The sequence below is a fragment of the Podarcis gaigeae genome (assembly GCF_964106915.1).
Source record: "Podarcis gaigeae genome assembly, chromosome: 1".
Lineage (NCBI taxonomy): Eukaryota > Metazoa > Chordata > Lepidosauria > Squamata > Lacertidae > Podarcis > Podarcis gaigeae.
Window position 1 is genome coordinate 8,759,335 of NC_139678.1, and position 27,238 is coordinate 8,786,572.

Below are 27,238 nucleotides of genomic sequence, written 5' to 3' on the forward strand. Positions count from 1 at the left end.
GAAAAAATGATATGCTATTTCTGTCCTGCTAGGTCGGAATAATCCGGAATCGACTGTTTCAGTTTGTTTCAAAACTGCAGTTTGCACTTACTGTTCTCTTGACATCATGGACAGAGAAAAAGCAACGCCGGAAGTCCACTGCTACCCTGATTACACTCAACATTGTCTTCTTTCCAGTTGTACTGACCCTCATATTGCTGTCTGCACTTCTGTCTTCCCCCTTGCTGCCCCTTTTCAGTCTCCCAATATTTCTGATTGGCTTTCCAAGACCTATCCGAAGTTGGCCGGGACCTGTGGGTGTGACGGCCTGCATATGTCCTGACACCATATATTATCAGCAAATGATTCCAAGTTTGACTACTGCATTGCAGTCGGCACTGTCCAATGGTAGCCTGGGTAAGTAAGCTTCAAAACAACTTTGTCACTCATTAGATCACATTTTATCATGTGCTGAAAACTGACCTGACTACATGGCTATGAGGCCAGTTTGAATCTGACCTTGCATACCCAGAAGCCTCCAGTTGATTGTAGCAGCTGTGGCCTCTAAAGGCTGCTACAGCTGAATGGAGGCTTCTGGGTATGTGGGTTATGGTTCAATCCCATAGGGGTTACCAGATCTGGAAAATGATTTTCTCATATCAGTAGATGGATATAAAAAGCAGGTGCAATATAAGAAGACTATTCTTTGTTACTAGGGTTGATGGGTGGGGATCTATGTTAGACATTTTCAAAGGTAAGGGGAGAAATGCAGTAGGAAACCTCTTTGGCTCACATTGGAGAGTGCTGTGCTAGGGCATGTATGCCTTGGGGATTTAAATGATTTAAAAAAATAATTATCAGGGAAAAAAATACCTGGTCTTTAATGGGCGAGGCCTTGACTAAACATGTCTTGGCAGGATATCACTTTATGTTTTAAGGTTATGGCGTATTTTATCAGTTTTGGCAGCTATGCACAATTAAGGAAACCTTTACAAAAATGTTAGCAAGAGAATGCACTCTATTAGCTCAGCAGGATAGAAAAGGCTATTTTAAATTTTAACTAATGTAATGGCAGGTTTCTTAGATTGCACTTCCTTTATTCTGAAACTCTGTAGTTTTAACTGTGCCAGCTGAGATAATTTAGTTTTAACTGCAGCCAGCCGACATCTGACACATCTCAAACCCCTGCAGTTATGTGGGGGAAGTAGTTTTGCTTCTACGACAAAATAGGTTTGGTTCGATTCAGTAATGTTCTCTTTAAGAGTGTAGTTGCAAATAATAGTTGTGCACGAACAGTTGTGCAGAGCCGATTCCTCTCTTCCATGCTGCGGTGACTGCAAAAGCTTTGTCTACCAAAAGTCTCTCCTCAACAATTGCTGTTAGTGTGGCAGCCCTTTTCCTGTAATCATTAAAGTGAGATTTTGTTGATCCGTTCAGCACCACTGTATCCACTAAAGGAAACAACCAATTCAAAGCAGAAAACCTCAACAGAAACTCATGACATCCATGCGTCTCCAAACATCCATAGCTAGAATCTGTTTGTAACCTGTCGACACAACAATTTCCCCATCTCTCCATTATTTTCGAGGATTGCCATTTGGGTCAGGGTTTGTCCTTTTATTTTTCTCACTGTACCTTTTTTTTAATATATGAAAAAGGGAAATAGTAACCACATGCAGCTGTGTCTTTGTAGAAACTGTGCATGTCAGTGTGATAGCTGGAGTCATGTACAGCTAAGATTCAGTAAGCAATTTCAGGATTATGGCTATGATGTAGTCTGATGTATTTAGTTTGTTACTTTAACCCCACTTTTCTGTGAACATAACAACCATTGCCTTGATTCCTGCATTGCAGGCAGTTGACCTAGATGTCCCTCGGGGTCCCTTCCAAAATTCCTTTCAGCAATCCTGCAGCAAAAATTAATTCTTTGTGTGTGTCTTTTTCAAAAGGGCTCTGCTCACCTGGCTCTCACTACCTGTGCCGATTCCAAGACAGACTGGTATGGATCCTTGTGTTAGAAAGAGGCTTCACTTATTGTTGTCTTAATATCAAGGTGACTATTGCTAAGCCTATCTGGTACCATTGTGGCAGAGGAGTAGCTCCCCCCCTCCTTGACAGTCAGTAAAAGTTGCTCTAATTTTCATGGTGTGCAAACTATCTGCTAAAGTGACGCAAGGAGGGGTAAAGTTAAAAAAAGAAAACATGCTACATGTGTGGGCATTGGATTCAGACTGTCTGGGGGCGGAACTTTTTTCACGGGACTATCCTGTCCCTAGAGAAGAGGAATTTTGTGAATTTCCCTCTTCCTTCTGCAGGACCTACATGGAGGGTTGAAGACCCCTTCAAAACAGCCCGGGAAGTAGCGTTGGGGGCTGTAATGTGGGTGGGAAGGAAAACTGGCCAAAAACACCCCTCTTCCTGTAGCACAGCTTTCCCAAAACTTGTGCTCCACATGTTTTGGACTACAAAATGCTGCCTGGTGCTGATGGGAGTTGCAGTCCAGCACATATGGAGGGTACCGGCTTGGCGAAAGCTGCTGTAAGGGGAGCCTGTGGTGGGTGTCTGTGCTTCTGCTCGCAGAATGGCAAGTCTGAATCCGGCCCAAGGTGTCTGATTCATTCAGAAAGCTGCTTAGCCTTTCTGCAACTCGGAAACTGTTCTTGCTAGCAAGTTTTAGATTGAATATTGCTGTGTTGCCTTCTGACCATCTCTCTACTGCCCTGCCCCTCTGTTTCCAATGTTTAGAGGCGTGTGGTGTTGCATACATAGCTGAAAATAGCCATATCCATGCACAGGAGGGGACATATGTACCGGCTTGGGAAAACCTAAAGTTTTGCAGAAGTTCAAAAAAAGGAGCTAACAGGAGATTCACCCCACCCCACTCCCCACCCCCAAAAACATCCCAGTTCAAGGGAAAGAATGAAGCATGTTTTTATGAGTACGACCAGCAACAAAATGTTGCAGTAAATCCCACTCTTGCAGGATATCTTCGGGAGAAGCAAAGGCTCAGGAGCTACGACAGTTGGATAGTGCCTTGTATGCTTCCTTCTGGGGACTCCTGCAGCTAAGCTGGTGTCAAACGTCTTGCTCTGCTTTCCTTTGGGCTACATCAGCAAGGCCAAGAGGAGGGGCTTTGTCGTCTGGGCGGCCCAGGCTTGCACCCCAGGGAGGTTGCTTTGGTGCTGCTAACGTAGCAGTTTGATTTCACCCCTGGATGCACACTCCATTGTCTCTCAAGACAGATGGATGCCAACCCAAGGCAGGGGTGGCTAACCTTTTTCCGCCCAATGGCCACCACCCTTTGGAGGGTTTCATGCCAGCTCATGCTCACATGCGTGCACTTGCAGCTGGGGCAGGCGAGTTGCTTGCACGAATGCTCAGCAGTGGGTGGGGGGGGGGTGACAGAGAAGCAGCCACACATGCTTGCTCACTCAATTTCAGTACACACCCCATCGCTACTATCCCAGTTTTGCCCTGAGGTAGAAAAACACACCGTTCTTGCTCTCTAGTGCTACACTGTAGGTTAGAAGGGCCTTTCCCCCCCTTTCTCTTAAACAACCCTATATAGTTCATAGAGTAGGAGTCTTTTGACCACACAGCACTCACCCCTTCTCTATCGTAATAATCTCTCTTCCTCCAGGATATTTAGCTCTGTTGAGACTCAGCATAATGTGCAGTGGTACCTTGGTTTACAAACTTAATCCGTTCCGGAAGTCCGTTCTTAAACCAAAGCATTCTTAAACCAAGGCGTTCTTTCCCATAGCAGTGGGGGACTCATTTTACAAATGGAACACACTCAACAGGAAGCGGACTATGTTCTACTTCCAAGGCAAAGTTCACAAACCAAAACACCTACTTCCGGGTTTGCAGCGTTCTTAGTCCAAGTTGTTCATAAACTAAGCTGTTCTTAATGAGCATGTGGCTTATTTAAAAGCAGATCTAAACCAGACCCATGTAGAAACCATGAATTGGCACCTTTCTATTCCAAAGTGATAAGCACTTGGCCAACTCACCGTTCGTATGCATGTGTGTGTTTTACCCCATCTTTCCACTGAGAGTGCCCAAGGTGTATAAAAAGGAGTAGAATTAGTCATAAAAACTTAACAATTGAACTAATAACAATAAACGCTGATGATGATGCAGGCTCTGAAAGCTGATATTCATACAGATGATCTTGCTGTAAGACATTGCTTCCTGCGTCCCATTAAAGCGAAGGAGCCTGTAGCCCTCCAGATGTTGTGGCACTAAATTCCCACAGTTCTTGACCTTTGGATATGCTGGCTGGGCTGATGGGAATTTTAGTATTGGGAGCGCCATGGGTTCCCCATCCCTACTCCATCCATATGTTTGTTGTGATTAACCCAGCAAAAAAGGACCCAAAATCAGGTGATTTTTGATTAGCGCCACCCTTAAAACCATGGCTTGAAGTGGGCCTGCAAAAACTATGATTGTGATGACCATCTAAACTGAGCCAGTGTATTACTCTGTGTACTTGAATATCTAGTCAGGGTTTTTTTTACCTTTTTTTTCTTTTTGTCTGTTTGATTTTCAGGGGTTAGAATTGCAGGAAACCTCCTGCCATACCGCTGAAGCTCACAAAGTAGATGAAATGTTTGAGACGGCCTTTGAACACGAGGAGCACAGGAAGATCCTCTCCCTCAACCATCACTTTTTAAATATTTTAACACCTTGTTGTGTTCTTCCTGTGAAGCTCTATTCAGATGCCAGGAACGTCTTGTCTGGAATTATTGACTCGCCTGACAACCGGAGGCAGCTGAAAGACGATTTTCTGAAAAACCTCTTATGGATGCTAGTCCAATACTGCTGTAAGAAGTCAAAAACACACAGAACACATGAAAGGACACCCAAATCCAAGCATAAGTCGCCTTCAGTGGAGCCACCTGAAGTTTTAAGCAAGGCAATAGAAAGTCCGGACTCCTGGAAAAATGATGACCACCTCAGTGTGGAATCAATAGATGAGTGGACTGACGACAGCAACCTTTTTGATGATGAACCCAGCAAAAAAGGACCCAAAATGGCATCACGAGGAAGCACACCAAGACCCTTCTTTTCTCTCCCAGGTTCAGTCGAAATACACACCACAGACACCGAACTGCCAGAGGCACCCAGTGTCAATAAACTCTACAAACCTGTTGTCCTTGGTCTTCCTGCTGTAGACACTGGGGGGAAATGGGGCTTGGTGGATTTGCCCCCTGTTAAGTTTAGCAACTCTTATTCTGAGCTGCTAAGCATTCCCGAAGAGTGGAGAACTGTACCCTTACCTGTGGCCAAACTTTACAAAATGAAGCAGAAGTTCCCGGAAGACTGGTACCATTTTGTACTTCGCCAGCTGGACTTCTTCCACTTGAAGGAAAACCCTTCAAGTTTACTCGAGGACATCGTTAAAGATGCTGCTTTGAAAGACTTGTACGTCAAGTGTGCCCTGTCCTGCTACATTGCCGTGTTTGGGTTAGACGATGTTCTTCCCTCGCCTGGCCACATATTCAGAGCCTACAACGGAGGCCTCCCCTGGTCGGTCTGTTTGGACTGGCTGGTGGCAAAGCAGGAGCTGTTTCAGCTGGCCCTAAAAGTGTTCAGGTAACGGTGGCAAGAAACTGTTGAAATAAGGGTAGCAAAAGCGCAGCTAAGAAGCTCAAATCATATTTAGGACTGGCACCCTTTATCGGAAATTAAAACAAATGTCCAGACTTTAACATTCAAAATCTTTACTTGCAGAAACTTATAGATGAATTCAAACATAACATTTACAGCCCTATGCTTCTCCAAGCACGGGCTTGCAGTCTGTTCTTCTAAGTTCCAAACAACTGTATTTTCCTCTTTCTAGAGCTCAGCACTTTCAGCCTTCTGTATCTCAATTAGGCCATGCCTTACAGCTCCTATGAGAGATTTCCGCTTTTACCTTCTGTAGTTTTACCCTCTTTTTTTCCAAGTAGAGAAGAAGCACTCCAGCATTACACTTTTCATTTTTAAGTTTGGAATAGAGTGGTTGCTTTGGAAGACTATAATCAGGCATCCACACAACATGACCAGTCCAGCAAGGACTGGGCTTTATATACTAATAGTAACACCTTGAACTCGGCCTGATATCTGTATTGCAATTGTTTACAAGGTATCTTATGTTTATCACTTGTTTGCCTTCCTGGGCTCCTTTGGGAGGAAGAGCAGGATGTGAATTCAATAAACAATGACTGGGGATGGGGTGAGTTGCTTCTGCATTGGGTACTGGACTCCACTGCCCCCTCTCTGTGCTATTACATTGTTTTTTCTTTTACCTCCAAAAATGGGGTTTTGGGGGGAGCAGAAAAAATGGATTTGGGTTGCGTTGGGCCTCCAGACTGGGCCTTAGCCACCCCTACTATAAAGCTGTGCATTCACAAACATACAGAGAGAGAGAGAGTAATAGTATTATGAGCCGAATCACTAATGTGCCACTGTGCACGTTCAGCATGGGTTATAGAGAATGCACATAATCTGTCCATGAAGAAACACTTGTGCACATTTCCTGGTCAGTACATACAGTCTTGAGCAAACCTTAAAAGAATCTGCATTCCTTTACTGGGGACACCATGGACTGCATAAATCTAGACTGTGCACTGGAGATAAAAACTAAGGGTGTGTCTCTTGGGGAAATTTACAAGATTCCAGTATTCTTTGAGTGAGGCGGGACCCTGAAATCACAAGGGCATCGTTAAAAGGCTCATGACCTGTTCTCAAGAGGCTCTGGCCTTTACATTTTAAGAAGCCATGAGTAAGAATGCTAATCAGGAAAAGTTATAGAATGGACTGCATGCTGAAGGATGTCTCTTTTCTTTTACTTAAAACAGAACCATTCAGTAAATGAGTTAAGCCATGTGTGGCAGAGCGGCTGCAATCGCCCTCTGCGGCTGCTTGGATAGAAAGCTGTAATATATTTCTTCGAAAATTGGTTTTGATCCAGTAGCCCTCTTACCATCTAATGTGCAGTCTAGCCAAAGAGCGTTTAAAGGGTTTTTGCAGGAACTACTGCCAGACAGTATAGGAAAACCATGAATGAGCTACCCCAAATCAGCAGATGCAGACATAACCTTATTGTGTGATTAATGCATAATTAATCTCATAATTAATCCTAGGCAAATCTAGCTGTGGCTTCAGCCACACATGAGTGTTCCCAGGGTGTCGTTATAGGCATTCTTTCTTATGTAGCTTTATAGATCTACACATTGTGCACTGGTCCTTACATGGTTTATCTTGCAGATACACAGTTAAGCTTTTGGTTGACCAAGCAAGTCTGGGACCAGTGGAAAGTTTCAAAGAGCTGCTAAGCTGTCTTGAAGAATATGAGAACGACTGGTACATTGGACTGGTGTCTGAAGAAAAGTGGCAGCAAGCTGTTTTACGAGAAAAGCCATATCTTTTTTCCTTGGGGCATGACCCTAATATGGTAAGTGGTTTTTCTATTTTTTATGCTTGAATTTTGCTGCTAGGCACAAGAATGTTGCTTTTTTTTTTTAAGGAGTGTTAATTGAAAACAGTTCAAAAGAACTTTTTAGACCCAATCAATGTGCTTGAATTAGATGTAGCTATTGGACAACAAATCTATTAATTGAATCCAAAACTATGATTCAGCTGTTGTAACTGGCTTGGGGGCATGAAACAACCAATTTCTTTACTCAGTTAATAATCTTGTAAAGTATTTTATGGCCTTGGATTATATCCAAGGATGTTCCTCTGCTTCCGAAGGGCACTTCCAAAGGGACTCAGCAAATTTTTCCATCTGTGGGGTATAAATAATAATAATAATAATAATAATAATAATAATAATAATAATAATAATAATAATATTGATGCTTTATATAGAGTTTGGTCTGCCTAGCTCAGTAGTGTGTACACCAACTAGAAGTGGCTCTCCAGGGTTTGACATTCCCAACACTACCTGGAGATCTTGGGAGTTGAAGGAGTGGCCTTCTGCATGCAAAGCGGATGCTCTGCCGTTGAGCTATGGTCCTTCACTCTGCAACCCCGTCACCATCTCCCACACTACTTTGAAGTGTCCCCCACCCTAAACTCTAGAATATTTGATTGGCCTTCCTCCCTGGGCATGTTTAGCCTGGAGAAGAGGAGGTTAAGGGGTGATATGATAGCCATGTTCAAATATATAAAAGGATGCCACATAGAGGAGGGAGAAAGGTTGTTTTCTGCTGCTCCAGAGAAGCGGACACGGAGCAATGGATCCAAACTACAAGAAAGAAGATTCCACCTAAACATTAGGAAGAACTTCCTGACAGTAAGAGCTGTTCGACAGTGGAATTTGCTGCCAAGGAGTGTGGTGGAGTCTCCTTCTTTGGAGGTCTTTAAGCAGAGGCTTGACAACCATATGTCAGGAGTGCTCTGATGGTGTTTCCTGCTTGGCAGGGGGTTGGACTCGATGGCCTTGTGGTCTCTTCCAACTCTATGATTCTATGATTCTCCCCATTCCAACGACAAGCCTCTGATGGGCCAGAATCTGCTGTCAGCAATACACAAGAGCGCTAATTTCCCACATACAGTGGACGCTCGGGTTGCGAATGTGATCCGTGTGGGAGGTACATTCGCAACCTGCATTGTTCGCAACCCACAGTGCCGTGTCTGCGCACGCATGGGTTGCAATTCTGCGCATGCGCAAAGTGCAATTCCGTGTTTTTGCGCAAGCGCCAAAACCCGGAAGTAACCTTCCGGGTTACAAAACCCGGAAGTAACCTTCCGGTACTTCCGGGTTCAGCGCAGTGCGCAACCCAAAGCATCTGTAATCTGAGGTATAACTGTATGTGCCTTGTCTTTCAGGGAGTTTATACCAGCAGAGTCCTCACCCTTCAGGAATTCCTAGTGCAAGTGGGGAAACTGAACAGCGAAGCTGTTAGAGGGCAGTGGGCAAACCTTTCTTGGGAGCTGCTCTATGCCACCAACGACGACGAGGAACGCTACAGTATCCAAGCTCATCCTGTCCTCTTGAGGAACCTGACCATACAAGCAGCAGATCCTCCCCTGGGCTACCCAGTTTATTCCTGTGAACCTCTCCATGTACCTTTGCTCTAGAACTTGACCCTTGGCCCTTTGGTTTCCTAAAGAAAAACTGCATTAATTTTCTTGACTCTTGCAGCAAGGAAAACTTAAGTTGCCAAAGATGTTGGTGGCAGCAGAAGAGGCCGTTTTTTTTGGCAGGAATATTATGAACGTGTCTCTTTCAGCCCCAGTGATGTCTGAACCTCTGATCCTTGTTGGGCTGATGGAGGGAGATGCTGGGAGAAGACTTAAAAGCAGGCAGTAAGCTCATTGATGTATTCTGCGAGGTTGTTGTTTTTTTAAATGAAAAATCAGTAGCTTGACAGGTGACTTGCATTAGAAGGCAGGTCACAGCTTACGTACTTTGAAACCACAGGTTAGTACAAAAATGTACATAGGATGAAAGCTTTCCCCCCGATTTTGAAAGACCACACTTGGATTTTATCATTTGTTTATATTGTATAGCTTTATTTGCATTGTCAAAGCAATACTTGAAGAAACACTCAATAATACATCTGTTCAGCCTGCAGCGAGTTCTTTTCAAATATAGCAAGTCGGATACTCTTACTTTGGTGCAAACAGTCTCATGGTGCAATAAGCCTGGCAAGTGGAAAAGCTCGCTCTGCTAATGTGCCCATCTCTAGATAACACTGGAATCATTGGGACCAAAATTCCTATAAGCAAGGAGAGGTTTGAAACCCAGGTTTTTACCTGTACCCTGCAAGGTGAAAAAACAAATCTCATGTAATATTTCGTGCCTCAGAGTGCTTTAGAATGACTGCTGTAGAACATGGAAATGAACATCTGGATTTCGGGGGGGTAGAAAAGGCTTTCCGACCTCGTTTTGCTTCATTTTAGCATTAGTTTGAATTGTCCTTTAACTTTCAGTATCTTCCCATCCTGCTCTTCCACTTACATTTTGGCATGAGACTTACTAGGTGTCCCATTTAAGCCAAAGCACAAAGGAGGCTTCATAAGCAACCTAAACCACCTGCCCCTTTCATGCAATCTCTCTCCTCCCCCTTCCTTCCTGCACACCCACAGAAAGGAGCTCTGAAATTTCTGCTTCTAATTAACAGCAGATTGCCGCGTTGTTTGAACGGCTAGCCTTGATGATGAAAAGCAGAAAGAAGCCAGCTTCAATGCGTAAGCTCATGAACCTTTGTTTTTGCTAACTATAATCAAGTTTTTACTAACTATAATCAAGCTATGTTTAAGGTTCATTTGAATTAATCTTTTTAATTTGAAGCAGCTTTGGATCTCGTCACCACACGGGACAAAGCCAGGCTAAAAGTCAACATGAGATCTAACTGCCGCCAAAGTACTTTTCTTTATAAATGTAAATATAGCGAAAACCACTTTAAGAACACAGCACTGCCTTAGTAGCATTCAGTAAGAGAATGGAGGTGGTAGATAAAAGCTTGGTCCTTTTTGTGTACCTGCAGGTCCCACTATCCAAACGCTCGTTATGCAAAAATTCATCTTAAAAACGAGGAATTAGTACCCAAACCTCATTATACACACTGCAGATTCAGATATCCAAACAGCCAGACCTGTTTAAACAAACAAGCAGCCTTAAACGAGCCTTACTTATTTGTGTTTTGCTGGTAGATAGCAGCCATTTCACCAGAACAAGGCAGGAAGGGGGATTGGACAACTATAAAGAGCTTTCCCACCCCTCTTCCTTGTTTGCCTTTCGCAAGCTTTCAGAGGGTTTTCCAGATTCCCTGCCCCCTCCAATCATCTTGAGGTGAAAATTCCATGGTCAGGAACACATTAGAAATTTCCCCATAGGAATCAATGGAAATGGCTGACTTTATGCAAGCGCTCGCCTAACAAACGTTTTCCTGAGAGTGCATTGTTTGGAGAGAGACACCCGCATATATTAACATTCTTTTTCGTATCCTGAGGTCTTGAAATGAAGCAAGATGCAAAAACAGTAAATGAGTCACTAACGACATTAAGGCAGGGCCTGAGAAGACACTGGGATGGGGTGTAGATTTGAATGGTCCCCCTAGCATACAGCAGAAGATAGCACCATGAAAGGCCAGGTAGTAAAGGTTCTTGGTGGCTAACCACACTACAGTATCAACAAGCGTTATAAAATCATTTTTTATTCAAGAGACTATAGTGGAACAGGTATGGGTTACATATTATAACGTCATTCCTTATCCTCAAAAAAGAATGTGTGCTTAAAGCAGGGGTTCTTCCTCCTCCTTATGCTGGTATTGGTGAAAAGGAGAACGCAATGCTCCTTTAAGAAGATTTTTTGTAGTAAGAAATATCAGCGTCCTGCAATTAACAAAAAGCACAACTTAGTTCAGACTGCTCTTAATTTCATTTATACTTAAGTATACCCGAAGGAGAGGCCCTGTATACCTGAAGAAGCATCTCCACCCCCATTGCTCAGCGCGGACACTGAGGTCCACTTCCGAGGGCCTTCTGGTGGTTCCCTGACTGCAAGAAGTGAGGTTACAGGGAACCAGACAGAGGTCCTTCTCAGCAGTGGCGCTCACCCCGTGGAATACCCTCCCTTCAGATGCCAAGGAGATAAATATAAAGAAGAAGAGAAGAAGAGTTTGGATTTGATATCCCGCCTTTCACTCCCTTTTTAAGGAGTCTCAAAGCGGCTAACATTCTCATTTCCCTTCCTCCCCCACAACAAACACTCTGTGGGGCTGAGAGACTTCAGAGAAGTGTGACTGGCCCAAGGTCACCCAGCAGCTGCATGTGGAGGAGCAGGGAAGCGAACCCAGTTCACCAGATTACGAGTCCACCGCTCTTAACCACTACACCATACTGGCTCTTTTATAAGCTGGTCTCTGATCGTAATAAATTATCTATCTACAGCTTTTAGAAGACACCTGAAGACAAGCCCTGCATAGGGAAGTTTTTAATGTTTGATTAAATATTTAAAATGTTATTATGCTTCTATATTTGTTGGAAGCCGCCCAGAGTGCCTGGGGCAACCCAATCAGTTGGGTGGGTTACAGAGAACAAAAACATTTTAACACTCCTCCGACTGGGCTGTAGGAAATAGGACCACTTTCACTGCCTAATAGCTTTAATGCATCATGGGATTAAGAGAGCATAACTTGAGGAAGGATCCAAAGGGTTGGGCCACCTGCCCCTCCCCTCTTCCTCCCCATACAGCTTTTGAAAATACACTCTGGGAACCTGAATGAATATTGCAAAGGCAGAGATGTGAGAGGATGCCTTTTGTTCTGATCTTGCTTCTTCCACCTCTTCTGGCAAACAGCATGAAACTGGATCCTGCTTATTTCTCATTTTAAAACCCTCCAATAAAATGATATACGATATCTTTATTGTCATTGTCCCATATAGAACAATGAAATTGAAAAACTACATAAAACATTAAAAAACCCCTAAAAACTCTGAAACCCCATTTTAAAATACACTATACTATACTATACTATACTATACTATACTATACTATACTATACTATACACTATACTATAGAGACCCCTAATGCTGCGTTTAGAACCACAATTGCATTTGCGTAGAAACTGTTTCTCAGATGGCTAGTCCTGGTCTTTATAACCCTGTACCTTCTTCCAGAAGGCAGAAGCTGAAAGAGATCATTTCCGGGGTGCGTACCATCCTGCGCTATTTTCTTATGGCACCTGGCAGCATAGATTTGATCGAAGGTGGGAAGAGTGCACCCAGTTATTCTCTCCGCAGTCTTTACAACCCTGGACAGCATTGTTTTTTCCCTGGCCGTGCAGCCGACTGATCTGAACACTTTGGCCCATATAGAGGATGAGCAGCGAGCAGCCACAAAGTGGGTTGAGACAATGCACTGCAAGGGGGCAAATGAAGACTCAGCCTTCAAAGCCCTTCAACACACATTTTTTCTGGCTGAATAGGCTAGAGCAGAGTTTCCCAATCTTGGGTATCTCCAGCTCTTGCTGGACTACAAGTCCCATCATCCCTAGTGGCCAGGGGTGATGGGACTTGTAGTCCGAAAACAGCAGGAGGAGACCCAAGTTTGCGAAACCCTGGGCTAGAGTGATAACGGGACATAAGAACAGCTCTTGCTTGAAGGACATACCTCTCCTTTTTTGAAATTCTCAATTCGCTTCTTTCCTATGCGGTTCAACAACCACCATGCCCAGGTAGGTGTGTATTGCCAGAGGTAACAGACTGCCAGGTATGGATGGTCGCTAATCCAGGCTTCCTTTATATCGTTAGCCATGCTGATCAGTGTTAGTCGCACACAACGGCCGGTCTCCATTTTGTGAGACTGATCCCCAACGTTTGCATTTGCCTGGATGGGAAAGCAGGGGGTTAGGGAAGAGAGTAAGCTGGAGAGGGAGGATCACAGAGTGGTTTGCCACATAAGATCTTTCTTTTTTAATTATTTGCCGTATTTTTCGCTCTATAAGACGCACCAGACCACAAGACGCACCTAGTTTTTAGAGAAGGAGGAAAACAAGAAAAAAAATATTCTGAATCTCAGAAGCCAGAAGAGCAAGAGGGATCGCTGCGCAGTGAAAGCAGCAATCCCTCTCGCTGTTCTGGCTTCTGGGATAGCTGCGCAGCCTGCATTTGCTCCATAAGACGCACACACATTTCCCCTTACTTTTTAGGAGGGAAAAAGTGAGTCTTATAGAGCAAAAAATACGGTATTTGATTTTTCAGATTGCCGTTTTACAATCACATATACAACATACAACTTAAAAGCAAGATTCCATAGAATCTCCTGAACATCGCTCCTCCCCTTTGTGGGTCCTATTGTTAGTCATTTCCTCCTGCATCTTTTATAATAATCCAAATATTTTACATCTCCATTTTGTCCGAAATTCACCAGTAAACTGCAAGTGTTATTCCAATCCTACTAACCGTTTTAACTGTTTACAGTGGTTTTTAAGATAAATTATAATTCCCGCCCCCCTTACAGTGTAAGATCTAACTGGCCAGGCCAGATAGGTTTGCCACACCTGTGCCAGGTGTGAGCTAGGAGGCAGGTGAGCTGGATGGGAATTGGCCCATGCTGCCCCCAAGGTGGAGGCATTGATATAACCATATGCCAGTCCACTTTCAGAAAGCTGTGTCTGTGCTAAGAGTAGAAAATGTGGCATTTTGCCCTTGCCCATTTATGCTGCGTTTTAATCAAGCAAGAACTCACAGTACACCCGATGAATTTATTACAGTGACCACATTTGGACAATCTTATCTTTGTCGTGTTTAATAGATGGACTGGTATGATTTTTTAAGTGTACTTTTTTGCTTTCTTTGCGTCTTAAATTGTTTTGACCTGCCCTGAGATCGCTAATGGCGAGGGGCAGAATATAAATCTTTATAAACAAACAATCTCTCATCTTAGTAAGCAAAGATCTGGTTTTTATGTTCCCATCGTAAACAAAGGGGCTGTGTGCTTGCTCAGCAAGGCGTGTTCATCTTTCTAACAAAGTCTCTGTGTGTGATGTATCTTTGAAGGCAACCCCTAGGACACGGTTAAGGAATCTCTGATGCCTTAGACCTTGTTGTACTCCCAACTCCCATAATCTCTGTGTTCCCATCCCTGCCTTAGTGGGAGGGGGACGCAGTGTGGAGACCTGGGGCCTAAAAGCCGGGGAGAGTTCTGGACAGCCGAAAGGGGTGTCAAGTATTCATGGGAAGAATTATGCTGAGTTTGGGGCAGGGGCTTATGAGGAAAGAGGCCTAGATTGTGTGACTCCGAGTTAATAGAAAAAGCTGTTCCCCTAAACTGGATCACTATCTTATGAGCAGCTTGAGTAGGCCACAAAGCTACCTTAACAATGTCCTGGCTTACTTGAGCTGAGATATTATTGTCTGAAAAGGCTTGGCACGAACTCTTTCAGGCTTACTTATCTGGACCGTGTTCAGGCACATTAATCATAAATTCAGTCACTGCGAGCGATTGGTGCTCCGTTGAATTTTAAGAAGAAACAGCTTTGCAGCCTGAAAGTTTCTTGCTTTCAAAAAAACAAAAGTGGATGAGAAGCCAACCGGAGCAATTTGGAGTTACGGGCTATGACTACATAAGAGTTTGGCTTTGCCAGAGGATTACAGAATAGCCAGCAAGACAAAAGAAGATCTATGCAAGCGGCAAACCAGGGTTGCCCCTGTGAAGGCTACTGTGTTTGGCCTTTCAAAACCCACTCCTTTTTTTAAAAAACATAGTGGGACACGAAATTCAGCACTGCACAGAACACTTGACAAAAACACAAAACTCCCCCTAGCATGGAGTTGTATTTGGAGAGCATCGCATTGGCTAGCCTAAGCTTGTTCTAGACTTGCAAGTTTCCTATATGTGTAGGCACATTTGGGGGGGAAATGTGGGGGAGCATTCGGAGACATGATTGCCCCACCCGTGTCCTGAAGTGGTACAGTCCCGGGACGGCTGTACCTTCTTTACCTGGAAGATGTCAGACAAGATGCTGCGGGTCTTTTTTAAAAAAAATATTTTGTTTCCATTGTGCTTCCAAGGAGGATAATATGAAGCCACCTAGAGACTGGAATCCATTCATGAAGAACCTTGTGTGATTTTGTTGTTCTGGCTTCGATTAATAAGCGGTGAGTTATCAATTTATGAGGAATAACGTTTTGCGGTGCAATCCTAACCATGTCTGCTCAGAGGTTAGTCCTATTCAATTCAATGAGGCTTCTAGGTTAAACTACTTAATAAACTAGCTTTGTAAATATTTAGTGACAACTCTAGGTGATATCCAACTCTGCACACAGCAGATTTCTTTGATTTCACGGCCTCTTCTAATCCCAGTTAACACGGTCCTTTAATCATCTCAACCTCTCTTACCTTTGCAATATCTTCAGTGAAGACGTTTTGTATGATCTGTGACTGCACAGGCCCCGGGCAGATGTTAATTATACTTATCCCAGGATAATCAGTGAGCTCAGGTCGGAGAGAGTTGAAGAAGCCCTGGGAAACAACAAGAGCCTGACAGTTAAAGTACCAGCTTTCTTCCCCCCCAAGCTCAAACAGGACGGAATCTCTTAGGAATCTCAGATAACCTGCACTGGGGTGCACCAAGGGCCATAGCTCAGTGGCAAAGCATCTTCTGTGCATGTAAAAAGGTAAAGGGACTCTGGGGTTGCGGCGCTCATCTCGCTTTATTGGCCGAGGGAGCCGACGTACAGCTTCTGGGTCATGTGGCCAGCATGACTAAGCTGCTTCTGGCGAACCAAAGCAGCGCACGGAAAAGCCGTTTACCTTCCCGCCGGAGTGGTACCTATTTATCTACTTGCACTTTGACATGCTTTCGAACTGCTAGGTTGGCAGGAGCAGGAACTGAGCAACGGGAGCTCACCCCGTCGTGGGGATTCGAACCGCCGACCTTCTGACCGGCAAGTCCTAGGCTTAACCCACAGCGCCACCTGTGTCCCTTCTGTGCATGTAGAAGGTCTCAAAATTAATCCCCAACATCCCCGGCTTCAGCTGGGGAGGGCGGGCTATATATACAATTTTACTATTATTATGTTGCATGAATGAGCATCACACTTCCCTCCCTAAACTGGGCAGAAGCTTCTTGGGCTTGGGGAAGGAGGTACCAGGGGAACATCTAGAGGACTAGCCTAGTCCACTGACCGCACGCCACTGGGGAAGGGGGACCAAGTCTGTGAGAGAGTCATTTGCCAAAGGCCACCTAGTGAGTCCATGGCAGAGATAAGAGTCTCCAAAGCAAGCTGCGGGCAGTCGAAGGCCGGAAGAGAACCCTTACCTGCAAGGCGTGTTTGCTGGCGCAATAGCCGGTGGCCAAGGGAGCTCCCATGATGCCCATCACACTGCTGATGGTGACAATCTTTCCCTGTTTCCTCTGTATCATGTGGTCCAGGACGTATTTCGTTAGGGAGATGGTGCCAATGTAGTTGAGCTCCATGATAGCCTTGTAGACATCGACGGACGTCTCTACATAGAGGGAGCGCTGGGAACGGCCGCCGTTGTTCACCAAGACGTCGATCTTTGGGAACAAGAGGGGAAAAGTTAAGCATTTGTAAGGATACAGGGTGGGGAACCCCCCCCCGAAACTTGATTTTTCTGTGGGGAATTCCCCTTTCAAAAGACAGATACCAACTGCAAAGTTGCAAATTTTTCAGCTTTGTTTTACTAAGTAAAAGGAAAATAAGCATGCTGAATTAGGTAATCCTAGGGGCTGTCCCAAAGACTTATTTATTGAGCATTCATTCTGATTTGTTTGCGCAAAGCTTGCATGAAGGTTAGGCTGTATCTGCTCTTAACTGAACATTTGTTCTGGTTTTTTGAAAGGGAGGTAAAACAGCAATGAGCATCTTTACTTTCCTAACTACAAAAGTTACTTTCTTTTTTCCACAAGGCGTCAAGAGTGCTTTAATGTACACTGCTTGCAAATTCTGATATATAAATACAGTGGTACCTCGGGTTACAAACACTTCAGGCTACAGACTCCGCTAACCCAGAAGTAGTACCTCGGTTTAAGAACTTTACCTCAGGATGAGAACAGAAATTGTGCACTGGCGGTGCGGCGGCAGCGGGAGGCCCCATTAGCTAAAGTGGTAGCTCAGGTTAAGAACGGACCTCTGGAATGAATTAAGTTTGTAACCAGAGGTACCACTGTACCGGATATAAATACTTTTATTATTTTTAAACTGAACTCAGGATCTCAACTGCATGACTAGTTCCATGTGCCGAAAGGGGCTTTGGGTTCAAGTTTCTAGAACAGCAGCCCCCTCATGCTGCTTACGACAGCTTTTAAAACCAGTTTCGGATATCTCATGAAGAACTGGCTTTTCATCCACCAGCTTAAAGAATGCCAAACTGCTCCACATTTTATAACAAATGACCTTTGACACCCATTTTCTGCCCCTTTGCAAACTGCGGCCAAGGCAGGTGCCCCTGCGGCTCCTCCCTCTCCCTCCAATCCACTGAGTAAAGTCCAACTTACCTTTCCAAAATGCTTCAGGACAGTTTTTGTCGCTGCTTCGTGGGCACTCCTGTCAGTCAAGTCAAGTGGCACAATGAGGATATCCTTGTCAGTGAGGCTGCTGATCTCTAAATGTGTGGGTTTTTTTTAAGCCGGGGAGAGGAAAGAAGGAAGAAGAGGAACCATTTAGAAACAGTGGTAAACAACCCTTCCTCTTCTGTTTCATTAGCCCCACAGATCTTGGGATGCAAGAGGCGCTCACATGGCCACAGAATCACCATGCAGATTGCACATGACCTCTGGCAGGTCATGCTAACATTGGGAGCGGCCTTAAATTATTGGTCAAACCAGCTCTGCACTGTCCAAATGATGACCAGGACAGAAAGGCGTGTTAAATTTTCCAGCTTTCAAATTCCAAAAAGCTGTAACATGACTTGGGAACGCAAAAGATACGCTGGTTAAATTAATACACTTTAGTATATTGGTTTAGTTTTCTGCAGGAAAGGAGTCCTTGGGTGTTTAGTATTAAAGCTCCCCCATCTTAAAACATACTGTATTTTTCGCTCCATAAGGCGCACCGGACCATAAGGCGCACCTACTGTATTTTTCGCTCCATAAGACGCCCCTTTTCCCTCCTAAAAAGTAAGGGGAAATGTGTGTGCATCTTATGGAGCTAATGCAGGGGGGAGGCAGGCAGGAAAAGCCCCCAAGAGCTGCACACAAGCTCTGTGAGGCTCTTGCGGGCTTTTCCCCAGGAGCGAGAAGGGACTGTCTTGGCTTCTTTAGCCGCACGCAGCCCCTCCGGCCGGGAGAGGCTGCGTGCGACTACGGCAATTCTCCCACCTCCTGCAAAAGCCCGCAGGCTTTTCTACGAGGAGGGAGAAGGGACTGACTGGCCGCGTCTTATGGAGCGAAAAATACGGTAATCAGCCTTTAAAGGTTTCTCAATTTATTTCTATACTGAACTGTATGCAGGTATTTTCAGGGTTTGCAAACGGTTGGCGGGCACATGAAGGAACCCTTTGATCAGCTCTGCATTTTTTTTAATGCTCTACATTGCTGCAAGGCCAGCCTCCCCCTCCCCTCCCACAGAGAACAAAAGATTGTAAACTGCGTCGTTAATGGATAATCATGAAGGCTAATGCGGGGACCTCGTATTTTTGCAAGCAAAATGACCCCTGTGACGTTCAAATGCTGTCTATCCATTTGACCTGATCTCTCCTTTCCATCGGTTATACACTGGAATCCAGGAGCCCTGGACAACATCTAATAGGACTTGTTAATGATTAAATCCCTAAATGCTCTCCATAAGCAAAACTGGCGTGGACCTTGTTTCCTTCATTTGCTGAGCAAATATGACGTGGGCTGTGCTTGGTTTGCAAAAGCGGCTCTAGCACTGCAAGACTACAACCTTTGCCACAGATAAACTGCCCATCACTGTGACCTTGGAAACAATAACCCCTGTTTTGTGGCAAGATGCCACTGTTAGAAGTAGCTGACAACCTCTCCCCCACTTGGCAATGCTTTAATAATGGGGGAAGGTGGGTGCGAGGAACAAAGGGTGTGTTGCATCAGCAGTACAACTACGCAACATCGCTGCTTAGCTCAAGCTCAGCAAGGGTTCAATAGATGGAACATTTAAACCATTTGGTTGCCAGTTAAAAGAGCAGTTAAACCATCATTCGGGGTTCAAGCACAGGAAGCCCCCAACTTACTCAGGGGGAATGGATTGTTCCTAAAACCAAAATTGCATAAAGTCAAAACACATTGGGTGCAAAGAGAGGTGGGATCGCTGAAGGCTTTTTTCCTGGATGCCCACCCTATTTCTGTCCCCTTCTTATTTTATTGCCAAGCGCATAAAGCTGAATGCACACAAGTTAAATGTGCATAAATTGCAGGCATGCTGTATTCACCCCCCCAACTTTTTTTATATGTTTCAGGGGAGAAGTGGGATGAGAATGCCCCCCAAATTTTGGATTAATATTCAGGGGCAAGGCAAATCCTAAGAATTATCAAGGGGAGGCCTTATCTGTGCTGGCTTCCAGGCACAATTCAGTATGCTTGCGTTTGTGTTTAAAAACCTAACCAAGTGCTATTTTTCTAGAAAAAGAGGTGCTGGAACTCACAATGAATGCCTCCTTCGTCAGCTGCAATGGCACCCACCTGGGACGTGTCGGAACTGAGCTCTGGCATGTTTTGGCTGGGGAAAAAAGCCCTGCGCCTAACCAGTTAGGTCCTAAATATCTGGACATAGAAGCAAACTTCAATCCCCACCAACCTTCTTCGACATTAAGATGGGCAAAACGGCGTTCTCTTGGTGCTTTTATCATGCGCAGGTGTACAGGAAATGGTGGCCCAGGGCAGGGGTGAGAAAGCCCGTGGGCCAACTTTGACATAACAGCATATGATGATGCTTGATTGGCAGGTGCGTTGGAAGGGACCCAATGGATCACCTAGAGCAACCCTCTGCCATGCATAGAATACGGTTTCCCACTTGCAGCGGGGGATTGCAGGCACAGATATTCTAAAAGCAAAATAAAAGACAAGCTTTCAAGATAACGAAATCCTACCGATGCACTTCTTTTTCACTCTCTCCAGCTCGTTCTCCCTTCTCGCTGAGAGCGCAAGTGGCGAGCCGATCTTTGCCAGCTGGTAAGCCATCTCCTCGCCGATTCCGCTGGAGGCTCCTGTCACCCAGACAACTTTCCCAGACAGCTCCTTTTCTGTCGGAAGGAAGGAATGCAGTAATTTAAAGAGGTGTCTTTTCATCAGGGCACCTTTGGCTGGTGAATTTTTGTGTGCATGCACCCACCCCTATACAGTCATACCTTGAGTTACAGATGATTCATGTTGCATTTTTTCGGGTTGCGGGCTGCCAAAACCTGGAAGTACCGGAACGGGTTACTTCCGGGTTTCAGCGGTCGCACATGCGCAGAGGCGCTAAATCACATTATGCGCAGAAGCGCCGAATCGCAACCCACGCGTGTACAGACGCGCAGACACGGGTTGTGAACGTGCATCCTGCACGGATCACATTTGCAACCCGAGCATCCACTGTATATAAATGGGGTTGGGTGCACACACACACACACACACACACACACACACACACACACACACACTTATACTTATCCCAGTATACCTGAAGGAGAATCTCTACCCACATTGTTCAGCCCGGACACTGAGGTCCTCCTCTGAGGGCCTTCTGGTGGTTCCCTCACTGTGGGAAGTGAGGTTACAGGGAACCAGGCAGAGGGCCTTCTCAGTGGTGGCATCCGTGCTGTAGAACGCCCTCCCTTCAAGGAATTAAACAACTACCCGACTTTTAGAAGACATCAGCCCTGCTTAGGGAAGTTTTTAATGTTTAATGTTGTATTGTGTTATTTAACGTTCTGTTGAAAGCCTCCCAGAGTGGCTGGGAAATCGAGTCAGATGGGCAGGGTAGAAATAAATTATTATTGTTATTGTTTAAAAATAATATCAACACATTTCAGCAACATATTAAAGAAATAAAATGCAAATAATACTGTCAGAGCCCTAGGTCCCAGCTCACAAAGGACCAACGCCCGGCTGTAGTTATTTACAAAAGTCTTTATTGAAGTTCAGTTTCCATTTCAAAGCCGGAGCGTGCTGCTCTACGTCTTAAAGTTTAGACCGGCGAAGTTCCGTCTGAGTCTCCTCCCCCCTGACACCAGTTTAAGACCCTAGCCTTCCTCCACCTCTTCCTTAGCTCCTTCCTCCTCTGGGCCCTCCTGCCCGCTGGGGTTTCATCCTTTCTGGACTCTTCTGACGCTGACCCCCCCCTGATTCTTGCCCCTCCTTCCGGCGGGCTTTAGGACCTGGTTCCCTATCCGGGCTACCTGCTGTGCCGCTCGCCTGTACATTTGAACTTGGCGCGTGCGCGTAGCCGGTAACCTTCCTCTCGACCGTTCCCTCTCTCTCCGATGGAGGCGTGGTCAACCCTGACTCATCTTCTCTCGCTGGTGGTGAATACGCTGGCCCTGATACCTGGGACTCTTCCCCCCCACTACGCTCTGGAGGGGAAGCTGGTCCTGATTTCCAACTGCTGCTCTGGGAGTCCCCGCTGGCCCCTTGCTTCTGGGGTGTCCCCCTTGGGGGCCCCCTTGCCCTGGCCACCGGCGCCCCCTTCTGTGAATCTTCCGATTCGCTGGAGAGGCTCATGGAATCTCTCGGGCTACTGTCCTCTTCTACGCTCCCCTCGGATCTCCATCTCCTCCCCTCCCTGCGCTCCCGCTGCGTCCCTGACAAATACAGTTAAATGAAAAAAGAAACACACACACACACACACACACACACACACACACACGAAGATACAAATTTAGATCATTGCACTCACTATCCCTAGGAAGAATACTAATAAATATTGAGGTTGGAAGGTAGCAACACAGAATCATAGATTTGTAGAGTTGGAAGGGACCCCTGCAATGAAAGGAATCTCAGCTAAAAGCCTCCAGGACAGATGACCATCCAACCTCTGCTTAAAAACCTCCAAGGAAGGAGAGTCCACCACCTCTCATGGGAGTCTGTTCCACTGCCAAACAGCTCTTACTGTCAGAAAGTCCTTCCTCGTGTTTAGTTGGAATCTCTTTCCTTGTAACTTGAATCGGTTGATTCAGGTACAGGCTGGTTTTTTCGGCAGGCAGCAAGTATTTGTTTTTGCTAAGGCAGTTTTGTTCTTTCTTTAGGGCAAACTCCCTAGACTGGTTTAGGAAAAACAACAAGGAGTCTTGTGACTTAACAGATTTATGATATAAATCAGTTTCCATGGGCTACTGTCTACTTCATCTAGACCAGGGGGTAGCCATTGTGGACTCCCAACTCCTACCAGCCCCATCCAGCAGGGCCAATGGCCAAGGATGATGGGTGTTGAAGTCAAAAGGATGATGGGCTTTGTAGTCAAGCAACACCTGAAGGGCACTATGTCAGTTGCCCCTGATCTACACCATAAATGCTTCCACAAGACGTTGCCCATGTGCTGCTGACTTGATGTTGCTAGATGTTACAATCCCTTCAGCCAACATGGCCACTGGTCAGGGATGATGCAAGTTTTAGCTCAGGAACATCTGAGGACATCACACATGGGCTACCCGTGGTTTAAACTGCAACTTTTTTGTCTTTTAAACGTGCCACAAACTCTTTTTTTCATTAGCAGGCACACACATGCTTTCCAATTTGAGCTTTTCATTCTTTATAGGGGGATTTCATTCTTTGGGAAATACCTTATAATTTATTGTTGAAGTGCTGTTTTTTGTATCGTGGCTTCTTAGCTGCCCTGAGAGCCCCAGGAAGCAAGCAGGATATGTTTCATTGATAGATAGATGATAGATAGATTAGATAGATAGATAGATAGATAGATAGATAGATAGAGTGGTGCCCCGCAAGACGAATGCCTCGCAAGACGAAAAACTCGCTAGACAAAAGAGTTTTCCGTTTTTGAAGTGCTTCGCAAGACAAATTTCCCTATGGGCTTGCTTCGAAGACGAAAACGTCTTGCGAGTTCTTGAGAGTTTTTTTCCCTCCCCCCCCCCCTTTTTCTAAGCGCTAATCTGCTAAGCCGCTAATGGCCGTGCTTCGCAAGACGAAAAAACCGCTAGACGAAGAGACTCGCGGAACAAATTATTTTCGTCTTGTGAGGCACCACTGTAGATAGATAGATGATAGATAGATAGATGATAGATAGATGATAGATAGATAGATGATAGATAGATGATAGATAGATAGATAGATAGATAGATAGATAGATAGATAGATATAGATGATAGAGAGAGAGAGAGAGAGAGATATTAGATAGATAGATAGATAGATAGATAGATAGATAGATAGATGAATGAATGAATAAGGCGGTTTTGGCCAAGCAAGATCCAGTTTATCTGTAGGCAACGGAAGAAAGTCAACTCCACGCAACATAAACTTCTGTGTTCTTGCACAAACGAAGCTCCCTTGCTGCATCAACAGAAAGAACTCTGTGCTCACCAAATTCTCAGAAATTGCAAGCGACAAGGCAAACAAAGGGATTCCTTGCTAAATCGCTTTCTTCATCCTGGGCTTCTCTTTAGCAACAGATACCATGTAGGTGCTCTCTCAATTGTTTCACATAGGTCTGAAGGCGAACGAAACACCGTTTGCACAGTCATGGACTGCACTCCAGAGACAAGGAGTCGGCCCACATTTCCCTTACACACACACACACACGCACGCACACACACACACACACACACACACACACACACACAACCCCCTGCTTGTGACCTAAACCCTTAACCCTGAAGAGAAGACTATAGAACTCATCCCCTTCTAGTATAAAAGGACATTTTGGGGGTTTTTTTACATGGAGGAAGCACTTTTTTTTAAGAGCAATATAGCCTGTGAGGTTCACAGAATCGTAGAGTTGGAAGCGACTCCGGGGGGCATCTAGTCCACCCCCTCCAATGCAGGAATCTCAGCAAAATTGTGTCCGTCTGAGATCATCTGCAGAAGCGCTGTTGTTGGTTGTTCCCCAAGCTGATGAGGCTCATTTTGCAACAAGAAACAGGGTCTTTAGTGTCATGTCGAACATCCTGCCAATGGAGATTCAGCAGACACCTTCTGTGCCAACTTTTAAATGCCTGCTGAAAATATTTCTATTCTGCCAGGTCCATGAAGGCAGTGAATACTACATCCTTCTGCAAGGGTTAATGGATGTTGTTTTTTTTTTTTTTTTACTATTTAATGGCATTTTTATTGCGCAGTTTTATGTTGCTATTGCTGTAAACCGCTTCGATTTTTTTTAAAAATGATGCAGCAGTATACAAATATTTTTTATAAATAAATAAATGGAACGTGCACTCTTTTTAGTTTATGTAAAGAGCAGCTGCAGGAGGGGATTGTAGGGAGTTCGGAGGAGAAACATAGTTCTCTCTCCCTGCATTTCACGGGAAGCTTCCATTGCCGCCAAAGGGATAGTCCCTGGAAAGGCAAAAATTCAAAGAGGCGATGGCAGCTGGGAGAGAAAGGGTTAATTATTTCCCCTTACTCCCCTGCCTGGGCTGCTGCTTACAAAACAAATGTTGTGATTATGTGATGTCCTCATTTGCCTTTGGGCAATTAAGATTAGATGCAATTGTATTTGCACAAAGGCCCTTGACACCCAGCAGAGAAATTTCAAGGTGGAAGAGATGTATTCAGGATATGTTTGAGAGTATCTGAGGGCCTATTCTGGAGTTTGGGGTGTTAGGAAAAGGCTAGTACCTCTGGTAGAGGACATATCATGATCTTTTGGGGTATTTTGTCCACCTTTGGTCCCCCTCTTGCACTCAGGTCTCACCTGTGGCTCCCAGAAGCTGTCAGAATGCGACAGCGGCCACACCCTGGGAATGGCTCTGACCGGCTGGCTAAATCAGGTAACGGTAGCTGTTGGGCTTCGTTGTTGTTGTTTAGTTGTTTAGTCATGTCCGACTTTGTGACCCCATGGACCAGAGCACGTCAGGCACTCCTGTCTTCCACTGCCTCCCACAGTTTGGTCAAACTCATGCTGGTAGCTTCGAGAACACTGTCCAACCATCTCATCCTCTGTCGTCCCCTTCTCCTTGTGCCCTCCATCTTTCCCAACATCAGGGTCTTTTCCAGGGAGTCTTCTCTTCTCATGAGGTGGCCAAAGTATTGGAGCCTCTGCTTCAGGATCTGTCCTTCCAGTGAGCACTCAGGGCTGATTTCCTTCAGAATGGAGAGGTTTGATCTTCTTGCAGTCCATGGGACTCTCAAGAGTCTCCTCCAGCATCATAATTCAAAAGCATCAATTCTTCGGTGATCAGCCTTCTTTATGGTCCAGCTCTCATTTCACCCAACTGCAATTGCCTATCACCTTTGCTGGAAAGTATTAGTGAAACTGATACACAGCCAATGTAAGCCTGCAGTACAGATCTGAGAGTTGCAGTGCAACTGCATTTCAGGATTATTTTCGCAAGAGGATGCGGGTCTAGCCCTGACGTTAGGTGTCCCAGCCCTCTGTGGTATTGTTACCCCAGAAGGCCGCAATCTCCTTCTGTCTACAATTTACAATCCAACCGTCATAAAGACAAGCACGTTGCGACTGCTTTTTAAAAGCAAAGAGCTCAACAGCTAGCCAGCCATAAGGAGGCGGTTTCTGCAATTGCTCCGTCTGGTTCAGCACAGATAAGAATGGAGCTCAGAACATCTGGAGGGTGAAAGATTGGGGGAGGCGGGGTTAGACAAATCAAAGGGACATTGTTGGCTACAGGTTACAAGAGCCAATGTAGAAGGAACATACCCAAGTAATAGATACCAAGACAACACATTCTCCCCTCTGAAAGAGGGGCATTTGACTAGATACGAAAAGGCTTTTGATCCAATAGAGACACCCACAAACAAAATGGAAGGTTGGGTTTTTTTTTGCTGATTTCCCTATTCTCCGGCAGTTTTCCACCCCGCATCAGTTGCAGAGATCAGGAAAGCTACCACCAGGGCCAAGCAGATGCCAGCAAGGTTAATGAATAGAGTCAAGGAAGCTGGTAGAGGCAAGGAACACAAATTGCTGCAGAAATGGCAGCGGATACTAAGGGAGGCAATAAATAAATTTGAGGAGCACCACTAAACAAACACATTTAATGCATTAGGAAACCAGCTAGGCAGTTGGATCTTTGGACCAAAAGGGAGTTAGAAGGAGACTTCAGAGATCCTGAATGAATTACCATATTGGCCTGAATAGAAGCTGCACCTTTTTTTTTCCAAATTCCGACTATGAAAAGTTACAAGTGCGGCTTAAATTTGTGACCTTACAAAAATTGGCTCAGAGTTACAATTCTACCAACCGCAGCAATTTTCAGCCTGTAACCCAATTTTAAGGGAGCGGCTTATATTCACGTATTGTCTTCTTTTATTTTTTCCCTCCTTGAATTTTAAAGGTGTGGCTTATTTGCAGGCACGGCTTATATTCGGGCCAATGTATTTGCATCTGTCTTCACAGTGAGAGATGTAGGGCAGATACCTTACCTAAGCTAACTTTATCAAGAAGAGAGCCTAAGGGACAGAGGCAAAAGGTGATGACGGGAAATGATGTTCTAGGCCTTATTGAGAAATTAAAAAGGAACAAATCATCCACGGAAGGAGTTCTTAACTCAAATGCGGAACGGCTGGTCTTCCAGCAAAAAAGTTGTAACTTGTCCCTAAGATCAGCTTGACACTTGCAGCTGTACTTGTGCGTACAGTTCTGGTCACCATACCTCCGAAAGGATATTGTAGTGTTGGAAAAGCAAAGAGCAACCAAAATAAACTGAGGGGTGTAGCAACTTCCGCCAGT

General features: G+C 45.0%; 2 protein-coding genes across 11 annotated transcripts in view; one reads left to right on the forward strand and one right to left on the reverse strand.

Annotated features, from left to right (window-relative positions):
• PCNX4 (pecanex 4) overlaps window positions 1–9,547 on the forward strand; it is a 25,524-nt gene extending 15,977 nt beyond the window's left edge. For 7 of the 9 annotated variants that reach the window (XM_083731633.1, XM_083731629.1, XM_083731631.1 and 4 more), the window contains 5 exons: window positions 33–396; window positions 1,929–2,032; window positions 4,532–5,577; window positions 7,234–7,420; window positions 8,800–9,547. In XM_083731633.1, coding sequence (XP_083587759.1) covers window positions 33–396; window positions 1,929–2,032; window positions 4,532–5,577; window positions 7,234–7,420; window positions 8,800–9,051 — 1,953 coding nt within the window. In that variant the 3' untranslated portion in view covers window positions 9,052–9,547. The remainder of the gene's footprint in view (window positions 1–32; window positions 397–1,928; window positions 2,033–4,531; window positions 5,578–7,233; window positions 7,421–8,799) is intronic. The other 2 variants (XM_083731635.1, XM_083731637.1) reach the window with 1 other exon arrangement.
• The window catches only part of DHRS7 (dehydrogenase/reductase 7), a 22,472-nt gene continuing 4,699 nt past the window's right edge, over window positions 9,466–27,238 (reverse strand). The window contains exons 2-7 of one of the 2 annotated variants that reach the window (XM_083737616.1): window positions 20,493–20,645; window positions 17,944–18,050; window positions 16,744–16,983; window positions 15,822–15,944; window positions 13,092–13,307; window positions 9,466–11,310 (exon numbers count right to left, since the gene is read on the reverse strand). In XM_083737616.1, coding sequence (XP_083593742.1) covers window positions 11,275–11,310; window positions 13,092–13,307; window positions 15,822–15,944; window positions 16,744–16,983; window positions 17,944–18,050; window positions 20,493–20,645 — 875 coding nt within the window. In that variant the 3' untranslated portion in view covers window positions 9,466–11,274. Of the gene's footprint in view, window positions 11,311–13,091; window positions 13,308–15,821; window positions 15,945–16,743; window positions 16,984–17,943; window positions 18,051–20,492; window positions 20,737–27,238 lie in introns of both variants that reach the window. The other variant, XM_083737617.1, reaches the window with a different exon arrangement.